Here is a 20,215-nt window from a genome sequence, read left to right on the forward strand (position 1 = left end):
AAATTTGTATGGACTGATGTAGTAAAGGATTCAACAACGCCACCCCTAAGAGGGGAAATATGAAACTAAGGCACACAGGTAAACTTACCTTGAATGAGGCGACAGAGACACTGGCTCCATTTACAATATTTATTATTCTTATTACAAATCCTTAAAACAGACTTATTTCAAGTTAATTAAAATAGTGGCTCTTGTCTTCTAAAAATTTGGCGCCAAGGAACTGACACGCACACACCCACATACACTCACCCACAAAGAGCCAGGGAGCTGGAGTTAGGCTGGATGGATGGGGGAAACTAAATGGGGTAACCTAAATAAAGCACCAAAACCACTACAAAACCAAAATCAACCAAAACAAGTGCTTTGCAAATATATACAAACAAAGTTACCACCACCGAAGGACCACCACCACCATTTGACCCGCAGCTCCTGGGGAAAAAACACAATTTTTACAACAAACATTTCTGTGCAAAATAGAGCAAGAGTTCAGTCAGTCCTGGCTTGACTCAAGTCAACGCGAGCGGCACAATTCGTTGTTTGGTGAGGGAAAAGCGTTCTGTAGGGGGGAGTGGGGTAGCCCCCAGCTAGTTGTAGACACTGGAGGGTCGCTCGCATTTAGCAAGCGTGCAGTAGCCGCAGTAGAAAAGCGGCATTAACAGCAAGCAGATGGGACCGGCGGACATGCAGAACCGGCACAACAAACATGCAATATGTTTCAGCTCGGAAATTTGCACACGGGCAAGACGGTAGCGTCTACCAAAAACAGAAAAGGAGGAATAAATCAAATTGGAATAGACAGCTCATGCACCAGGAAGACGGACATACTGTAATGCCCCTGGTTGTGGGGAAGGAGAGACTCACGTCGCCGATGCACTTCAATCGCTTTATTCACAGCGGAGAACTTTGCAACAGTTCACATTCACACAAGGGCTGCTGTAGGCCACAACCCACGCCAACATCCACAACACTTCCAACTTTCTCAACACTCTCCTCACCCTCCCACCTCTCGCTCGTGACGTCGCACCGCCACTTTCCAAGCCCCGCCCCTTAAAGGCCCAGGCACACAAGTCACAGATATTACAATACTTCCCACTTGACAGCAAGCTTGTCGCTCATTGAGAGAGAGGCGAGAGGCACAGACACCGGAGCCTATAAACATAGCATAGAGGCTATAAAATAAACTAAGCTATGCGCTACGCCGTGACCAGGGTGAACTCTACCTTGAGTTTAGTTGCGCGCGGCATGGGTCCGCGAGCGGCATTAACCCCGTTTATGCAGCGGCTGTCTGTGCTGCCGAGAGGCACGAAGCGAACGCGGAAGTGAACGTCAAAGGGCGAGCGACAAAGCAGCAGGCACTCTTATAGAACGCCACTTAGCGCTAGCAACCAATGAGGATCAGTCCAATAAGCAGCACACGTGTCTTCTCATATCACCACACAAGGATAAAAATAACAACAAACTCTTGAAATTAAGGACATAAAATTGGCCTCAGATATCACCATATTGCAGGAAATGAGGTCTAATTTTAAAAACATTTCTGGGGGAGGGCCCCCTGACACCCCACACCCCCCTTTTCAAAAAAGCTAGATCCGCCCCTGGTATTTGTAGTAGTATTTTCTGGACTATACTACATGACGCCAGCAGTGAAACAAGTGAAAAGTCCCCACAAGTCAGTCGGTTGCTTCCTGTCCACTCGTCAACTTTCTGTCTCACTTCTCCTCACGTGCACGTGAGACGCTCGCTTGCAGGGAAAGTCGCACAACGAGGAACTCTCAGCACCTTCTCATTTCTCATCTCAAACCTTTTTGGACCTGTCACCGTGACCCCCCCGTGTGTGTGCGCGTGTTAACTCCTCCGATGAGAGTCGGTGTGGTCACATGACGTGCCTCATGCTGATGAGGATGAGGAAGAAGTGATTGAGGCTGATGGTGAGTACACTACCTCTTTATCAGCCTGTTACTACAACACATAGCTTCAGTACTGTGTACTACTTGTACTTTTTACTGTCTTTGTCTCTCTCGGAAGGGCAGCGCACGCACACGCACACACATTGCTGACACATGGCGGCAGGTTCCCCATCACGGAGTACAGCGTCTGCCCTCACGCTTCTGCTGCTGCTGCTGCGTCTCTGCACAGGTAATGTCAGACTTTCCCTTGGAAACACAGAAGCATGTAGAAACGCACACGCTAGAAACACGCTTACAGGAATGTCTATCGTGGTTAGAAGCTAGGGGTATTTATGGAACACACGGAAGCACGCTGTGATGCAAGGTGCTTCCTGCCGCGCCGTCACTGCGTCACTTCACTCAATACAAAACGTTTGTCTTTCTTTTTTGAGTTCAAAATAACCTGAAAAGTTCTGAATGCGTTTGGATGAAATTTTCAGGAATTGTCAGAAATGGGATATGGAAGAACCAATTACATTTTGGAGGCGATCCGGATCACCTTTTGGATCAAGGAACTTTTCCATATTTTTTATTTTGTTTTTTTTTTACTACGTTACCGGCACAGTGACACCTCCCCACACCACAGCGGCTAGCTTACTAGCCGGCTAGAGACTAGCTTCACCACACGCTCGCCAAAGGTAACGCTACCTATTGGAGTTTTTTGTTTTTGACGCTAGGTGTAGCGTTCCTTTCTATGTTGCTATGTGAAATCAATGCACCCAGGAAGGAAGTTCAAGTTTCAAATTTCTTAGCCATATGAACAGTATAGGTATACAGTTGCTAGGAATGTATTTGGTGTGCTCACAGTTTGACAATACAACTCGAGAAACAAAACTAAGGAGGGGTCAAAAACAGCACATAGAAGACAGGAATGACAGCGTACGAACATTGGAAAAAGTGCATTGGTAAAAGTGCATGGTTGTACGGGGCTGCTGGAGTAACAGCTTGCAAAATAAGCAGAAGAGGTAGCAGGTTGGTGGTGGAGTCCAGTAAGTGTTAGCGCATATTCAAGTGGCGGATGGCTTGTGGGTAGGTGCTGTCCCTAGAACGTGTGGTTTTTCATGTGATGCTCCGGTACCTTCTACCTGATGGTAGGAGTGTGAATAGATGGTGTGCCGGGTGAGTGGGGTCGGAGGTGATGTTCTTGACTTTCCTGGCAATTCTGGTGTTGTAGTGTGAGGCTAATGTGGGAAGATTGTGGCCGATGATCTTGGAGGCTCTGCATACCACCCTCTCCAGCTGCTGCCTATCTTGGCTGGTGGTATTGCCAGACCAGGATGGAGAAGGTGAGCACGCTTTCTATTGTGGCGCGGTAGAAATGGATCATGCCTGTTTGACTGACCCCAAATTTCCTCAGCTGTCGGAGAAAGTGTAATCTTTGGTGAGCTTTTGAAATGATGAGACTGGTGTTAAGGTTCCATGACAGGGACTGATGGATGGTGGTGCCTAAAAAACGGAAGAAGTCAACTCGCTCCACTACCTGATCATTCATGCAGATGGGGATGTGCTGGCCTGCCTTTTTCTTGAAGTCCACTATGAGTTCTTTGGTTTTTCATATGTTGAGTGTAAGATTGCTGGCTGCACACCACTGTACTAGGTGTTTGACCTCAACGCGATATGATGTTTCATCCTCGTCGCGTATGAGGCCTATAACTGTGGTGTCGTCTGCGAATTTTAGGAGTTTGATAGATGGAGAATTGGATATGCAGTTGTTGGTGTATAGGGAGAATAACAGGGGTGATAACACACAACCTTGTGGCGCGCCGGTGTTCAGGACCTTGGTTGATGAAATATTGTTTTGGATTTTAACACACTGTGTTCTGTTAGACAGGAAGTTGAGCAGCCAGTTACAGAGTGGGGGGTTGACACCCATGGACAGGAGAGTATTATACAGTCTGATAGGCAGGATGGTATTAAAGGCTGAGCTAAAATCAATGAATAGGACACGGGCATAGGTGGACTTACAGTCAAGGTGTTGCAGAATTAAGTGAGTACAGAGTGAAACAGCGTCATCAACTTCCCTGTTTGCCCTGTAGGCAAATTGGTGAGGGTCTAATGCGATGTGTGACAGGAGCCTGCAGACTAGACGTTCAAATACTTTCATGACAACGGAGGTGAGAGCGACAGGCCTATAGTCGTTGAGACAGGTGATGTTGGGTTTTTTGGGCACTGGGATGATCATAGCTGATTTAAAACATGCAGGCACAGTAGCACTATGAAGAGACCAGTTGAAGATGTAGCTGAGAATAGCAGTAAGTTCGTTAGCACAGTTCCTGAGTGTAGCTGGTGTCACACCATCAGGACCAGCTGCCTTGTTGGTGTTTTGACGCTGTAGCAGTCTGCGCACATCGTGCTCCGAGATGGAGAGGGGAGGTTGAGTGTGCCCCGCACCTATCGGGTAAGGGGGGCTCTGGTGTGGGCGCTGGTGTCTCGAAGTACTCCAAGTATTCCATGTTATGATGAATGTACCTGTTACTACACGTTCACAGCATGGATAGAAAACCACCAAACCTTGTTGGAGGTGTTTTCATAGCTGTGTCCCATTACGTGCATCCATTAGCTGCCTCTTTTGACCTGATTTTATGTCTTATCCATCTGGCACAGAGTGTGAGTTTAGCAAAACACGTAGAACCTTTCCTACCAACAAAGACTGTTGAACAGAGATTATGGTGAGGGTCTGGATAAAGGTGTAGATGCAAAAATGTGGAATGGATTTTGCCCCTGATGGCTTTGTTGGCTGGACTAAGGAGCAGACAGATGGCAGTTGTCAAACATCAGGCCGCATTGTTTCCATCTTAGGTGAGGCTTCTTGTGTGATCTGGTCCAGCGCCGGCACGATGGTCCGGCGAGGTTCCAGCTTGGACGTGTTCTGCACCTTCAACTGCCGGTGCGGCCCCTCCATGTACAGCGGCCACCCGCCCGCACTGCAGCGCCACATGGTGGTCAACTCCAGCACGACGCGCCTCCATGTGGCCAACATCAGCGAGGACGAGACGTACAGCTGTCAGTGCGCCTGCCCCCCCGCGCCAGACCCCTGTGGCCTTGACATCCGGACCGGATGTGAGTCATCACAATAATCACACCTGTCCATCAAACTACACTTTATATAGTAAATGTAGTAGTATTACATACTATGGGAGGTGTAATGCAGTATATCTATATATTATACCAAGAGATAAGTGTAGTAGTATTACATAGTATGGGAGGTGTAATGCAGTATATCTATATAGTACATCAACAGATAAGTGTAGCAGTATTACATAGCATGGGAGGTGTAATGTAGTATATCTATATAGTACATCAACAGATAAGTGTAGTAGTATTACATAGTATGGGAGGTGTAATGCAGTATATCTATATAGTACATCAACAGATAAGTGTAGTAGTATTACATAGTATGGGAGGTGTAATGTAGTATATCTATATAGTACATCAACAGATAAGTGTAGCAGTATTACATAGCATGGGAGGTGTACTTGCATCCAGCATGAGTGTTTTTGTGTTCTTGCTGGGATTAGACCCACCAGAGTGTCCTGAGGAGGTTTCCTGCGTGTACAAGGTACGGAGCAACGAGGCAGGTCTGTTGTTTTGCTGGTGGGAGAGAGGAAGGAAAAGCCACCTGCAGGATACTACAGACTTGTGGTGAGTTGCAGAAGACAAGAAGATGCTGGAGAAAGAAGTAAAGAAGTACAGGATGGAGTATATAGGATGAAGTAAAGACGTAGAAGTACAGGATGTGTGTTTTTGGTGTGTACTGTGTGTGTGTGTGTGTGTGTGTATGTGTGTGTGTGTGTGTGTGGGTGTGGGTGTGGGTGTGTGTGCAGGCTGACTAGCGTATCAGAGGAGCGCCAGCATGGTCCACACAAGGCGTCCATTGGTGGAGACACGTGGGCTACTTTCAACGTGTCCAAGGCGGTCGGCCGGGTCTCGGTGTGGGTCCACGCCCGCAACACATTGGGGACGTCGGTGTCCAAAGCCAGCACATACACGCTGAGTGACATTGGTAGTTTTTTGTCTCCTTGCGGTGCTTTGCGTGTGTTTTGCCGCCGTGCTTTCTCATCGCCTCGTCTCGGCAGCCGTGCCGCCGGCGCCACGCCTCGGGGGGGCGGCGTGCTCCTCCAGGACATGCGACATCAGAGTGCGGAGGTCTGTGGGGACGTCCCACCTGGAGGTGCAGCATGCGGCCGACGGGGAGCACGTATGGATCACGTGTCCGCACGCGGTGAGAAAAGAAGCTCCTTCACGCAGGAAATGAACACAACACAACTTTTGTTGAGTTTATTTGTAAGTGAATGAAAGCCTGATTGTTTGCCACGCAGCTGATGATCAATTATTCACTGATTTTATTCACTGATCAGGACTTTATCGTTGATCTACTCCACTATTGATGATCTTTCCATGTACTTCTTGTGTAGCGTGCATGTGTAGTGTGTGTGTTGGTTACGTGTGTGCACGTGCTGATCTTTCTGCACTAGGTGTAAATGTTCTTTCATTCTAGTCCCTCCTTCCGTTCCCAAGGTGTAAAGATTTGAAGACAGGAACTGACCAAACTATTGAAGTGTTGTGCTTCTTCCTGCTCCTTTTCGGCCATATTGAATATTGTTTATGGGAGGTTACAGCGGGGGTGAGCAAACTGCATCCCGCGGGCCACACGTGGGACGGCATGAATTCTCTTTTGCTTGTTATTTCCAGGAGGGACACGAGTGTCGGGACCAAGTGTGGTCCGTCTCCTCTTTGGATCCCTACCGGTTGTACCTTTTCAGAGCCAGAGCCAAGTTGAGTACGGGGCTGTGGAGCGAGTGGAGCGCCGTCATCTCCGCATGGACTCAGGAGGAAGGCCAGTACCCACCCAAACCAAGCAGAACCTCACCTTCCCACTAGACTGACATATTTGATGAAGATCAGGTGTACACAATAGGTGACGAAACATGCCTAACAGGAAACTGTAGAACATTGTTTCATAACACAAGGACGGCCTGGACAGATGGAGTGAACGTGACCAATAGCAGTTATTCCTCATCATCATCGTCGTTATGGATACTGAGTCAAAGACTCCATAAAAGACTTCATGACTCAGGAACAAACATACTCAATGACTGAAGAAGAATCAGCAAAATACTTAAGGTACACTCAAAAACTCACTAAAATACTTAGGGTACAGTCCAAGACTCACTAAAATACTTAGGATACAGTCAAAGACTCACTAAAATACTTACGGTACAGTCAGAGACTCACTAAAATACTTAGGGTACAGTCCAAGACTCACTAAAATACTTAGGATACAGTCAAAGACTCACTAAAATACTTACGGTACAGTCAGAGACTCACTAAAATACTTAGGATACAGTCAAAGACTCACTAAAATACTTGGTAAAAGACTCAGTAAACAAATCAGTAAAATACCTACAGTAAAATACCTGATACCTGAAAAATACTTAGTGGTGGTACTTAGTGAAATACTTAGCTTACTTTTTGTTCTCTTGCAGTTCCCGCCAAAGAGATGGACGTGTGGTATGCCCAAACGTCCTCTGACTTCACATCCATTATTGTCTTCTGGAAGGTCAGTAGTTCATTTGCTCCTCATCTCCCCTCCCTTCCCCTCCCCTCCCCACTTCATGTTTCACTCAACACAAACTACATATACAGTATATACAGTATAGTACATATACACTATATACAGTATAGCATAGTACTGGGTTGGATTCTCCGTTTGGCATTTCTGTGTGGAGTTTGCATGTTCTCCCCGTGTGTGTGTGGGAGTTTTCTCCGGGTACTCCGGTTTCCTCCCACATTCCAAAAACATGCATGTTAGCTTCATTGGAGACTCTAAATTGTCTATAGTTATGAATGTGAATGTTTGTCTATATGTGCCCTGCCATTGGCTGGCCACCAGTCCAGGGTGTACCCCGCCTGTCGCCCCAAGTCAGTTGGGATAGGCTCCAGCATGCCCCCACGACCCTAAATTGGAGAAGTGGCATAGAAAGTGGATGGATGGATATTGTATATGTAAGTATAGTACATATACAGTATGTACAGTACTATATATGTAGGATATACTCTACATAATAGTATAGTATGTATATTTACTGTACGGCACCCCAGTACCCTACAGTACCATGCGGTACTGTACAGATCGTCCAAGTCCACAAACGGCCATGCTAGCTCAAGGACCTGCTGAGAGCGTAGCGCTGGTTCACAGTTCCACGACCACAATGAAAAGCAGACTGCTCCTCCTGAATGTGAGAGTCAATCAGTGTCTGATAGACACCTCCCTGGGGAGGTGTTCAAGGCACATCCAACCGGTAGGAGGCCTCGGGGAAGACCTATGTCTCTCAACTGGCCTGGGAATGCCTCAGGAGCCACCAGGAGGAGGTGGATGACCTAGCCAGTATCCCTGCTTAGGTTGCTGCCCCCCCACCTGACCTGGGATAAGCAGAAGAAGATGGATGCTTACTGTACTGTATATATGTTACGCTGCAGACACTAAAGGTCAACTTATCACCACACCCACACATCCGCGCTCACTAACCACACACACACACACACACACACACACACACACACACACACACACACACACAGTCATATCAAAAGGAGAAGAAAGCTGATGGTTTTGCTTTACTAGAAACGATGAGCTGAAGTTTGAATGTGATGACGTAGTGTTTGTGAAAATGGGAAGTCTAACAATATTCATAGTTAATAATACCATCATACTGGTACTGCTAGACAATATCCTAGTGAATAATCATCCTAACAATATTCATAGTTAATAATACCATCATATTGGTACTACTACACAATATCCTAATGAATAATCATCCTAACAATATTCATAGTTAATAATACCATCATATTGGTGCTACTACACAATATCCTAGTGAATAATCATCCTAACAATATTCATAGTTAATAATACCATCATACTGGTACTGCTAGACAATATCCTAGTGAATAATCATCCTAACAATATTCATAGTTAATAATACCATCATACTGGTACTACTAGACAATATCCTAGTGAATAATCATCCTAACAATATTCATAGTTAATAATACCATCATACTGGTACTACTAGACAATATCCTAGTGAATAATCATCCTAACAATATTCATAGTTAATAATACCATCATACTGGTACTACTACACAATATCCTAGTGAATAATCATCCTAACAATATTCATAGTTAATAATACCATCATACTGGTACTACTACACAATATCCTAATGAATAATCATCCTAACAATATTCATAGTTAATAATACCATCATACTGGTACTACTACACAATATCCCAGTGAATAATAATCAGTATGATGTTCAGCCACGTGTGTATTTGTGTTTCTATACTAAACATACCAAAGTGGCACAACTTGGAGTTCAGACATGTTCTGGAAAAGATGCCTCAGGAATGAAACAAGCGCTATTATCATGGAGGGAAGTGTGACGATAACCATAGAATAGCGCTTACACAGGAAAGCATCTGGCTGCTCAGCACGACATGAGCAACACGATTCATCAGTGAAATATGGATGGCATGACCCGTACATTCCATCAAGCAAATGCTAACATGTAGCACAACGGCTAATAATGACGAGCAGTTAATCCTTTCCAGGCACCACCATGATAAGTGAATTCCCACCAAGTAGTATTACGTTTTGATGATGATAACCATAGAAGCAGAAATGCAACCTTTTAGATTCTCACTGAGCTCAAGTCTCATGAGAGTTGCTGACGTCTTGGATGACAAACTTTCAACTCCAAGAGACTTTTTCTTTGCCAAAAATGCACTTGGAGCCCCAAACTGTTCCACCTTTGGAGGTACATTTTAAACACCCCCCCGCCCACCCACAAAATGGGAATTGTTTTTGTTTTAGTAGCTCATAAAATCCTTGATGTTTGTTTCCAGGCCATGAACATCTCTGAGGCCAGGGGGAAGATTTTGGAATACCGAGTCAGCGTCTACAGCGCCAAGTCTGGATTGATGTTCACCGCCAGCCTCGGCGCCAATGTGACCAACATTTCGGTGCCCTTCTGTGCCCGCTGCCAGGTGGTGCTGTGTGCCATCAATTCCATAGGCAGATCCCCTCCTGCCAACATCACAGCCTATCACGCCAAGCGTAAGACTAACACACCCGTTCTTTGCTTTTCTTTTTACAGTCGTCATTTGTCTTCCTTCACTTAACACAAAAACACACAACAAAAAGAATGCTAAGCAAGTTTTGCTATTGCAAAAAGCTCAAACATTGCAAAATAACATAGAGACGTGAAAAAACATTATATTTTGTATTAGTCCATCTTTTTCAATGCCTACCTTCACATTTTTTTACTGTCATATTTGTTTTAAGTGTCACCCTAACCTAACCCTACTAACCCTAACCGAAACCTACAAACCCTAACCCTACTAAACCTAACCCTAACCTAACCCTACTAACCCTAACCCTACCCTAACCATAACCCTAACCTGTTAACAACTTTCCATTTTTCAGATTGACTTATTTTTAAACCCAAGTTTATTTTAGTAAGTGTCACATTAAAAATGTCAAGATGTAGTTTGTAAGTGAAATGTACTGTAGTATTATATATTTTACGGTGGTGTGGGTACATTTAAAGGAACTTAGTTTCATCATGAAAGTACATGCAACTTGACCTTTGTTTCATTGGTCACGTGCTGCTAAGTTACTGATTGGATCTTTCTGCTTGTAGCCTTCCAACACTTTCACGTGAAGGCAAAGGCAGCGCAGCGCAGCGTCGCCCTCTGGTGGAGCAAACCTGAACGTGCAGCAGCCCGGGTGGTGGTGGAGTGGTACCCGGAAGGCCTGAAGATGCAGGAGATGCAGTGGCTCCGACTGGAAGGAGGAGAACATCACGCTATCATCACAGGTTGGAAGTGGAAGCCACGCAACCTCTTGTTGGTCGTCTTGTGTTGGTATCAAGCATCCTATTGGTCGTCTTGTGGAGGTCTCAAAGCCTGGGAGTGCTACCAGGCAGCCATTCATGGTTCCATAACAACATGTTGTGTGTCTGGGATGTGTTGTGTAGGTCTCAGACGGGGGGAGTGCTACCAGGCAGCCATTCATGTTTTCCACAATGAAAGCTCAGTGACCACAAGCACCTTTCAACTACTGAACTTCAGCCAATCAGGTGACAACGAACCCAATGGAACCATTTGTGGTACTCTTTGTCTTACTACTACGTGTGGTACTACATGTGGTTCTCTTTATGTTACTACTTGTGTTACTATGTGCGGTACTCTGTGTGGTACTACTACTTATTTTACCAGCTGTGGTACTCCTTGTGGTATTACTAGTTGTGGTACTACCTGTGGTACTCTTTGTGGTATTACTGGTTGTGGTACTACCTGTGGTGCTACTATTTGTGTTACTACTTGTGGTACTACCTATGGTACTACTTGTGGTACTACGTGTGGTGCTCTATGGTACTCCTATTTGTCTTACTACCTGTGGTACTCTTTGTGATACTACTACTTGTGTTACTGTCTGTGGTACTCTTTGTAGTACTATTTGTGGTACTTTTTCCCGGCATTCCAGCTGAGTGATACCGTATGTCATCAGAGTTAACAATAAGTAATACTAATATTTCATATGAAGTAGCAATAAAGATGAGGAGTACGTGACTATAATGTCAGTGAAATAATGTTCTCCTTTTTAAAAGTGTGACATTCTGTGTGACTTATTGTGCTCTCGTGTTGGTTCTCATTACTTCCTGTTTTGTACCTTTATTTTGTTCCATTTCACAGTCATTAACGTCTTTCATTAACGTCTCTGCAGTCCCCCGAGTCGGTCCGTCAGTCCAACAGGAAGTGGAGGGAAACAGAGTGAAAGTGATGTGGGAGGAGCTTCCTCGGAGTGAGCGAGGAGGTTGTGTCACCAAATACATGGTCTACCTGGAGGACAGCACGGGACACGTGCAGCCATGTAATAATGTCCTCCCGCATCCGTCTCGTCTTTTCGTCTCGGAGGCCGTCACACGTTGGTGTCTTTCATTCCAGCCTCCTGTCACGCGTCCCAGAGGACGTACGTCAGCAAGGAGCTGCGTCCAGGCGTCCACAGGCTGTGGATAACTGCTTGGACCTCCCAGGGACAAGGTCCTGCCGGTCAAAAAGTCCACTTTTTCATCCAATGTGAGCTGATTGGACAACACGACAACTGTCCCAGCGAGGGTCTCACAGGGGAAATGAAAGCATAGTTTGTAAAGAGTTCTTCAATCATCATATTTGAGTATTTTGGGCTTATCGTCACCACATGATGACTAACTTGGTCCCCAACTTCATTTTCCAAAAATGACAACTTTATGTTGTTGTTTGTCATCTTACAGCTTCTTCTATTTTTGAAATATTTGAACTCACATTTTCATCAGAATATTACACACTTTATTCTTGTAAAACTGCTACTTTTCTCATGAGTGACTTTTACCTCTTAAGATTTCACTTCATTTTTAAAACATGTTTTCACCTATTTCAACTTTGTTCTTGTAATTCTTTATGACTTTAATATTTAATACTTTAATATTATGACTTTATTTTCATAGTATTATTCTAGCTTTTCCCCAACCCAAATTTCCAAAAAATGACAACTTGATTGGTTTGTCGTCATGCAAGTAAAAAAAACAAACATCCTCTTTCATGACGTCCTGTATTTCCCTTCAAATGAGGACGATACTGTACATACACGGGATGAGACGTGTGCTGAAGTGAGCTACAGTGCTAGCATTTTAGCATCATGCTATGTGAGTTGGCAGAGGTATGTTTTAAGATGTGTAGCAAAGCCTTCGTGACGCCATGAAAAGACACGACTTGGTGTTGATGAACGCACGTCACTTCTGCACAGGGGTGTCCAAGGGTGTCCAATATTCGGCCCACGACAATTTTTTTTCTAGTGTTGGTCGGGACCAAACCAATATTTGTGGGCGGAGCTTTTAATTATGTTGATTTTCACTTGCATGGTGACTGCTTTCCTTTTCTTGGGCGCACGGTTGCTAGGGAGACATGATGAAGTGTAAAAAGCGAACAAGTGTGTTTGTGTTTGTTTCCAGCTGCAGAGGAAGTTCCGCTGGTCCCCCTCGTGGGCTGCATCGTCTCCATGGTGGCGGCGCTGCTGGCGTGTGTTGTAAAGAACAGGTCATTTCCCACGTTTGCCGAGTGCCGAGTGGGTTGCTTTTGTCATTAAAGAAACATTGTGGTGCTTCTAGGCTGCGTGGGATTCTGCAGCACTTCCTGTTCAAAGTACCGGATCCTGCAAACAGCAAATGGGCTAAAGAAAGCAGCCAAGGGAAGGTGATGACACTTGTTGCTAGGCAGACTTCACACCACTCACTCCTCACCGAAAGTGAGCCAACAATCACTAATAAAAAGTCAACATAGCCTGGCTTTTCCTCTCTATGGAAGGACGGCTGTGACAAACGTCTTGCGGCTCACGCATGCCCCCACCCCTTCAGCATGAGCAGAGTACTGCAGCGCCTCCCTTTTGATATTTCGGAGTATTTTATGACGTGACAATTCCACAGCGAAGAAATGTTTCTGCAACGTGATCTCACTGGCGGGCAAACACGCCACCCCACTCACTACACTCACTGGGCGCACGCACACGGTGGGCGGGGCCACGCACTGCAGTACACGCTGGCGGCCTCATCTTGCCTTCCTCTCCAGCTTGATGTCTCACTTCACCATCGCAGTCACACACAAAGTACTTTTCTAGTAAATATTACACTTCAGTATGTATTCTTCACCATGCCTCACCTGGCCGCACGGCAGTAGATGTACACTACATAGATACTTCTTTTGCATAATGGCATTCATCATCATCACCATCATCAGCAATGCTTCTCTATTTGAATGTTTCAGGGTGAAAACAACCAGCAGCTCCAGCCGAGTGAGGCCAGCATTGCCGAGGAGGACTTCATCATGGAGCTGCAGGAGGAGCCCAGTGTCAACATGGACGTCCCCCCGCCAACCAACCGAGATGCACTCGTCACAACGTACATCAAAAATTCCTGTTCCAGCTCACAGAACACTTGCAACTCCATGGAGTCCAACACCGCCATGTGTTCATCCACATCATCCCAACACCAACATGCACTTCTTCACCATCGACACCACCAGGACCACCAACACCCAGGACACCAACACCATCAAGACCACCAATACCCAGGACACCAATACCATCAAGAACACCAAGACCACCAACACCATCAAGACCACCAACACCGAGGACACCAACAACATCAAGATGATTTTGCACAGATGCTGACTTTACTCCCCAATTTCAACTCATTCACACAAACACACAAATTAACCCTCGACACTGTACACGTACGCCGTAATACTCTCTGTGAATACACATGAAATACATAAGTACACGTACGCCATAATACTCTCTGTGAATACACATGAAATACATAAGTACACGTACGCCGTAATACTCTCTGTGAATACACATGAAATACATAAGTACACGTACACCGTAATACTCTCTGTGAATACACATGAAATACATAAGTACACGTACGCCGTAATACTCTCTGTGAATATACATGAAATACATAAGTGCACGTACGCCGTAATACTCTCTGTGAATACACATGAAATACATAAGTGCACGTACGCTGTAATACTCTCTGTGAATACACATGAAATACATAAGTGCACGTACGCCGTAATATTCTCTCTGAATACACATGAAATACATAAGTGCACGTACGCCGTAATACTCTGTGAATACACATGAAATACATAAGTGCACGTACGCCGTAATACTCTGTGAATACACATGAAATACATAAGTACACGTACGCCATAATACTCTCTGTGAATACACATGAAATACATAAGTACACGTACGCCATAATACTCTCTGTGAATACACATGAAATACATAAGTACACGTACGCCGTAATACTCTCTGTGAATACACATGAAATACATAAGTGCACGTACGCCGTAATACTCTCTGTGAATACACATGAAATACATAAGTGCACGTACGCCGTAATACTCTCTGTGAATACACATGAAATACATAAGTGCACGTACGCCGTAATACTCTGTGAATACACATGAAATACATAAGTACACCTACGCCGTAATACTCTGTGAATACACATGAAATACATAAGTGCACGTATGCCGAAATGCAGTACAAGTAACAAAGTACACAACACAATAGTAGCAAGGAAGGAAGGACACAAAATTAAGGAGGAATAGAGGTGGGAAATAAGGGCAAGAAAGGAAGGTTGTGAAGGTTAGAGGGAGGAAGGACACAATTGGAGCCAAGACGCAATGGGAGCGCTCGTGTTCAGAGGTCCCGCCCACTTATTGTTCAGAGCAGGCAAGCCACGCCCCATGTAACGCAACACGAAAGTGGAAGGATGGACTCACTGAGGATTCCACAAGGTCATTTGGAGCCAAGAAGGGAGAGCCTTGTCAGCTTTCTGTTCAGTATTTCAGCTGGAAATGTGCAAATTCACACATTCTTACAGAAGAAAACTACATTTCATTTCCATCCACCTCCACGAGCATTTTGAAATGAAAATTATTTTAATTCATAGAATTCCACCACTTTTTCACCTGTGGGCAAGTAAGAACAGTAATTAAATGTGAAATCAATAAACTACTTCATTTCGCGGTAGTAAATATTGGGATGGGTGACGTCCACTGATCTGTATAATATATCTGGATAGCTCATACGTCGCAAGGCGGAGTGCAGGCCGCTGAAGCCAAAGAGACGCCATCTTACTACTCACATCTCTACTACATTGGCACAGCGTACATAGTGTACAAAGCAGATGATGAGGCCAGCAGAACATCTATATTTGACATTAAAAAGCGGGGAGATTCTCCCATTCCTTCAAGTAACGCAACCTTCGTCCCTTAAAAAACATTTGATACGTTATTCTCTATCTTTTGGCTATATTAAATGTACTTTTTCCCTTCCAATTCTCATTGCCTTTGGGACAAAATTCTACTGTGCCCCCTGGCTCAGCACTCCCCTATAGCAATGATAGTTTTACTCCTCTAGAAAGAGATTTTCATTTGAACTGCATATCCCATCCCTTTTTTCCACTAAAATCCATGGTCATGATCCTTTACTTTTTATTCTTACTTTCATACGATTCACTATGCTCTCATCTGTACAAAATATGAATCATCGAAGAGACAAGTTTTAAAATCTTTTCACATTTTGATGATTTTTATTTTTTTGTTTGTGTTATGAAATAGAAATAACCTCTTTTCTGATATAGAAATATATTTGAACAAAAACCACAGGAATAATATGTGATAACTATAATGTGTAATAACCATAAACACACACACACAGAAAACAACAACACTGAAACAAAACCAAATGCTTTGGGTAAGACAATACGTTGTTTGCAATCTCAAACATACCGGTATGCGTGTTCAGTAATATTATTTTCCAGAACATATCATATGAATGAATCCTTTTACGCAGTCAATTCAGCAGCAAATTTTTTTTTGTTGTTTATCCAAATGAAGGGTCATGCCGGATCAATTGTATGCAAACTGGCTTGCTAACTGCACTGTATACAATGCCTGGTAAGCATCACGGAAGCACTGAGATTCTCCCATTCCTTCAAGTAACGCAACCTTCGTCCCTTAAAGAAATACATATATCATGATAGACAAAAAAGTACGTAAATTTCCCCTTAGCTATTATAGAGCTATATAAACGTATCAATTCTGGACATACATTTAATCAGAGGAATTTTACACGATCGAAAATATCTGAGAGATCGACAGTGCAAAACCCTTAAATGATCAACCATAAATCTACATTTCAATCGTACTTACACGTGAAATGTTCGTCCACAGCCTTTGAACTGGCGATTTGTGCAGTTAATAGCTGCACATGCAGGTATCTTAAGTCGAAATTTGTGTCCAATCCGAATTAATAAAATAAGTTCACCACGAATGCAAAAGCTTGTCGAGAAGTGTTTCTTGTGAGTATGTCTGTGTAGGCTCTCAGTCGTACAGGAGTTGTCCATCGAGGAAAAGGCTTCTTGAGACGTCATCTGTACTTCTGTGAAGAAGGTGTCGGACGTTTCGCTCCTCATCCGAAGAGCTTCGTCAGCGAACTAATAAGTGCTGGTAGCTTAGGCCTTAAATACAGTAAGAGTGGGCGGAATTGGTGTGCCAACACCCTCCTCCTATTGGTTCGTTACACTAAGCCTGGGCGGAGCAGTGGTATAATCCTATCCTGTTATTCACACCTACGATAAAAGGGAAGTGTCGCTCCCTGAATTGGGTATGAACGACTCTGATACTGGCTTGTTAGCATCTATTGTTCTGGCTCGGCCCTGCCTTCACCTCATTTGCAAGACTAAGAGCTGTGGGTTTTGGTCTCAGTAACCTGCTGAACACAGGGTCCAAATTAAACCTCAAACCACCATTCCGATTCAATGATGGGTTCTGTTGTTTGACAAAAATAGCTTCCTTTACTCCTCTTTCAAACCATCTGTTTTCTTTGGCCAAAATCTTTACCTCGCTGTCCTGAAAAGAGTGATTGGTAGCTTTCAGGTGTAGATGTACTGCTGATTGAGGACCACTAGCATTGTCCCTGCGATGTTGATAAAGCCTTTTTTGGAGCATTTGCTTAGTTTCCCCAATGTAGTGCTCTTTGCATTCCTCATCTTTACAGTGGATGGAATAGACCACATTGCTCTGTTTCTGGTTTGGAGCCTTGTCTTTAGGATGCACTAATTTTTGTCTCAGGGTATTTACTGGTTTGAAATAGGTAGGAATTTTGTGTTGCCATAAGATCCTCTGGAGTTTTTCGGAGACCCCCGCTACATAAGGGACTACCACTCCTCTCCTTTTTGCTTCTGTGGGCTTTTGGGTTTCTTTCCCTACTCTCTTCTTTTGACATTTGTTAAAAGCCCACCGTGGGTACCCACAGGTTGAGAGCGCTCTCTGGACATGTTGTGTCTCCTTTTTCTTTCCCTCAGCACTAGTTGGTATTTGTTCCGCTCTATGTTGGAGGGTCCTAATAACCCCTAGTTTATGTTGTAGTGGATGGTTTGATTGAAAAAGCAGGTATTGGTCAGTGTGTGTGGCCTTTCTAAAGACCTCTGTAAGTAGCTGTCTGTCCTTTCCTATAATTACCTTGCAGTCTAAGAAGGCTAGTTGGTTCTCTTTAGCGTCCTCGCAAGTAAATTTGATATTGGTGTCCACCGCATTGATGTGATCTGTGAAAGACTGAATATCTTGTTTTTTGATTATGACCAAGGTGTCATCCACGTATCTAAACCAGTGCCTTGGTTTTGTCCCTGAGAAGGATGTGAGAGCCTGTTTCTCCATCTCTTCCATGTACAGATTCGCCACTATGGGTGAGACTGGTGAGCCCATAGCACAACCATGAATTTGTCTGTAGAATTTCCCTCTAAACTGAAAATATGTGGTGTTAAGGCAAATTTCCAGTAATTGGCAGATGTGGTCAGCACTAAGTTTTGTTCTCCGATGCAGAGTTGAGTCCTCGAGCAGTCTCTTCCTCACCACCGAGACTGCTGCTGAGGTGGGGACAGATGTGAAAAGTGAAGTCACATCATAAGACACCAAAGTTTCCTCTGGCTCCAATCTGAGGTCTTTGATGCTCGCCACAAACCCTTTTGTGTTCTCTATATGATGATCAGTGTTGCCTACCAATGGGGATAAGACTGTTTTTACATATTTCGCTACATTGTACGTGGTAGAGTCAATGCTACAGACAATGGGTCTGAGGGGAAACCCTTCCTTGTGGATTTTTGGAAGGCCATAGATACATGGTGTAGCCTCCCCAGGGTATAACCTATGATACATCTGTCTGTCAATTAGTTCTTCCTTCTCTAACTTTTGGAGACAGTCTATGATTTCTTTCTTATACCTACTGGATGGGTCCCTTTTAAGTTGCTCATATGTGTTGGCATCACTAATTAGACTTGTTATTTTTTCTTCGTAGTCCAATGTGTTGAGAACCACTGTGCATCTGCCCTTATCAGCTGGTAAGATGGTGATGCTCTCATCTTTCTCAACCTGTGGGTACCCACGGTGGGCTTTTAACAAATGTCAAAAGAAGAGAGTAGGGAAAGAAACCCAAAAGCCCACAGAAGCAAAAAGGAGAGGAGTGGTAGTCCCTTATGTAGCGGGGGTCTCCGAAAAACTCCAGAGGATCTTATGGCAACACAAAATTCCTACCTATTTCAAACCAGTAAATACCCTGAGACAAAAATTAGTGCATCCTAAAGACAAGGCTCCAAACCAGAAACAGAGCAATGTGGTCTATTCCATCCACTGTAAAGATGAGGAATGCAAAGAGCACTACATTGGGGAAACTAAGCAAATGCTCCAAAAAAGGCTTTATCAACATCGCAGGGACAATGCTAGTGGTCCTCAATCAGCAGTACATCTACACCTGAAAGCTACCAATCACTCTTTTCAGGACAGCGAGGTAAAGATTTTGGCCAAAGAAAACAGATGGTTTGAAAGAGGAGTAAAGGAAGCTATTTTTGTCAAACAACAGAACCCATCATTGAATCGGAATGGTGGTTTGAGGTTTAATTTGGACCCTGTGTTCAGCAGGTTACTGAGACCAAAACCCACAGCTCTTAGTCTTGCAAATGAGGTGAAGGCAGGGCCGAGCCAGAACAATAGATGCTAACAAGCCAGTATCAGAGTCGTTCATACCCAATTCAGGGAGCGACACTTCCCTTTTATCGTAGGTGTGAATAACAGGATAGGATTATACCACTGCTCCGCCCAGGCTTAGTGTAACGAACCAATAGGAGGAGGGTGTTGGCACACCAATTCCGCCCACTCTTACTGTATTTAAGGCCTAAGCTACCAGCACTTATTAGTTTGCTGACGAAGCTCTTCGGATGAGGAGCGAAACGTCCGACACCTTCTACACAGAAGTACAGATGACGTCTCAAGAAGCCTTTCTTGTGAGTAGCAATATGGCGGCCGTTTGCCTTCACAAGTCATCGCCAATGAGCTATCCAGATTTATTATACAGATCAGTGGTGACGCCACATGCTGTAGGTCACTTCCTGTCAAAATTTCCTGCTTCCGCCAAGAAAGTGTGGCAGACATGTACAATTGTGCCGCAGTTGCAGTCCAAGGTGATGTCTCGTATGTCGAGTTGTTTACAAGACGTTAGTTTCATGTTGGAGATGTTTGAAAGTACACGTGATGATATGTGATATGTTTACGTGTCGCTCAGGGACAATAATGAAGTCCCGTGGATGTCGCAGTCTGT

At 44.4% G+C, this 20,215-nt stretch overlaps 1 protein-coding gene across 8 annotated transcripts; it reads left to right on the top strand.

Moving 5' to 3' along the window:
* Positions 1–15: 15 nt before the first annotated feature.
* il12rb2 (interleukin 12 receptor, beta 2a) lies at positions 16–19,022 on the top strand. 8 transcript variants are annotated; one of them, XM_054789137.1, is made up of 16 exons: positions 16–1,928; positions 2,026–2,136; positions 4,746–5,006; positions 5,465–5,588; positions 5,771–5,949; positions 6,023–6,168; positions 6,639–6,783; positions 7,433–7,506; positions 9,856–10,066; positions 10,653–10,871; positions 10,989–11,090; positions 11,738–11,884; positions 11,959–12,090; positions 13,002–13,086; positions 13,158–13,242; positions 13,810–19,022. In XM_054789137.1, the coding sequence occupies exons 2-16, from the start codon at positions 2,061–2,063 to the stop codon at positions 14,308–14,310; spliced, it is 2,487 nt and encodes an 828-aa protein (XP_054645112.1). In that variant the 5' UTR covers positions 16–1,928; positions 2,026–2,060; the 3' UTR covers positions 14,311–19,022. The 8 variants fall into 8 exon arrangements, with proteins under 8 accessions (XP_054645112.1, XP_054645111.1, XP_054645117.1 ...); XM_054789136.1 differs by having other exon boundaries at positions 2,031–2,136; XM_054789142.1 differs by having other exon boundaries at positions 2,031–2,136; positions 10,653–10,829.
* The last annotated feature ends 1,193 nt before the right edge of the window (positions 19,023–20,215 follow it).

The sequence above is a fragment of the Dunckerocampus dactyliophorus genome, chromosome 10 (assembly GCF_027744805.1).
Source record: "Dunckerocampus dactyliophorus isolate RoL2022-P2 chromosome 10, RoL_Ddac_1.1, whole genome shotgun sequence".
Lineage (NCBI taxonomy): Eukaryota > Metazoa > Chordata > Actinopteri > Syngnathiformes > Syngnathidae > Dunckerocampus > Dunckerocampus dactyliophorus.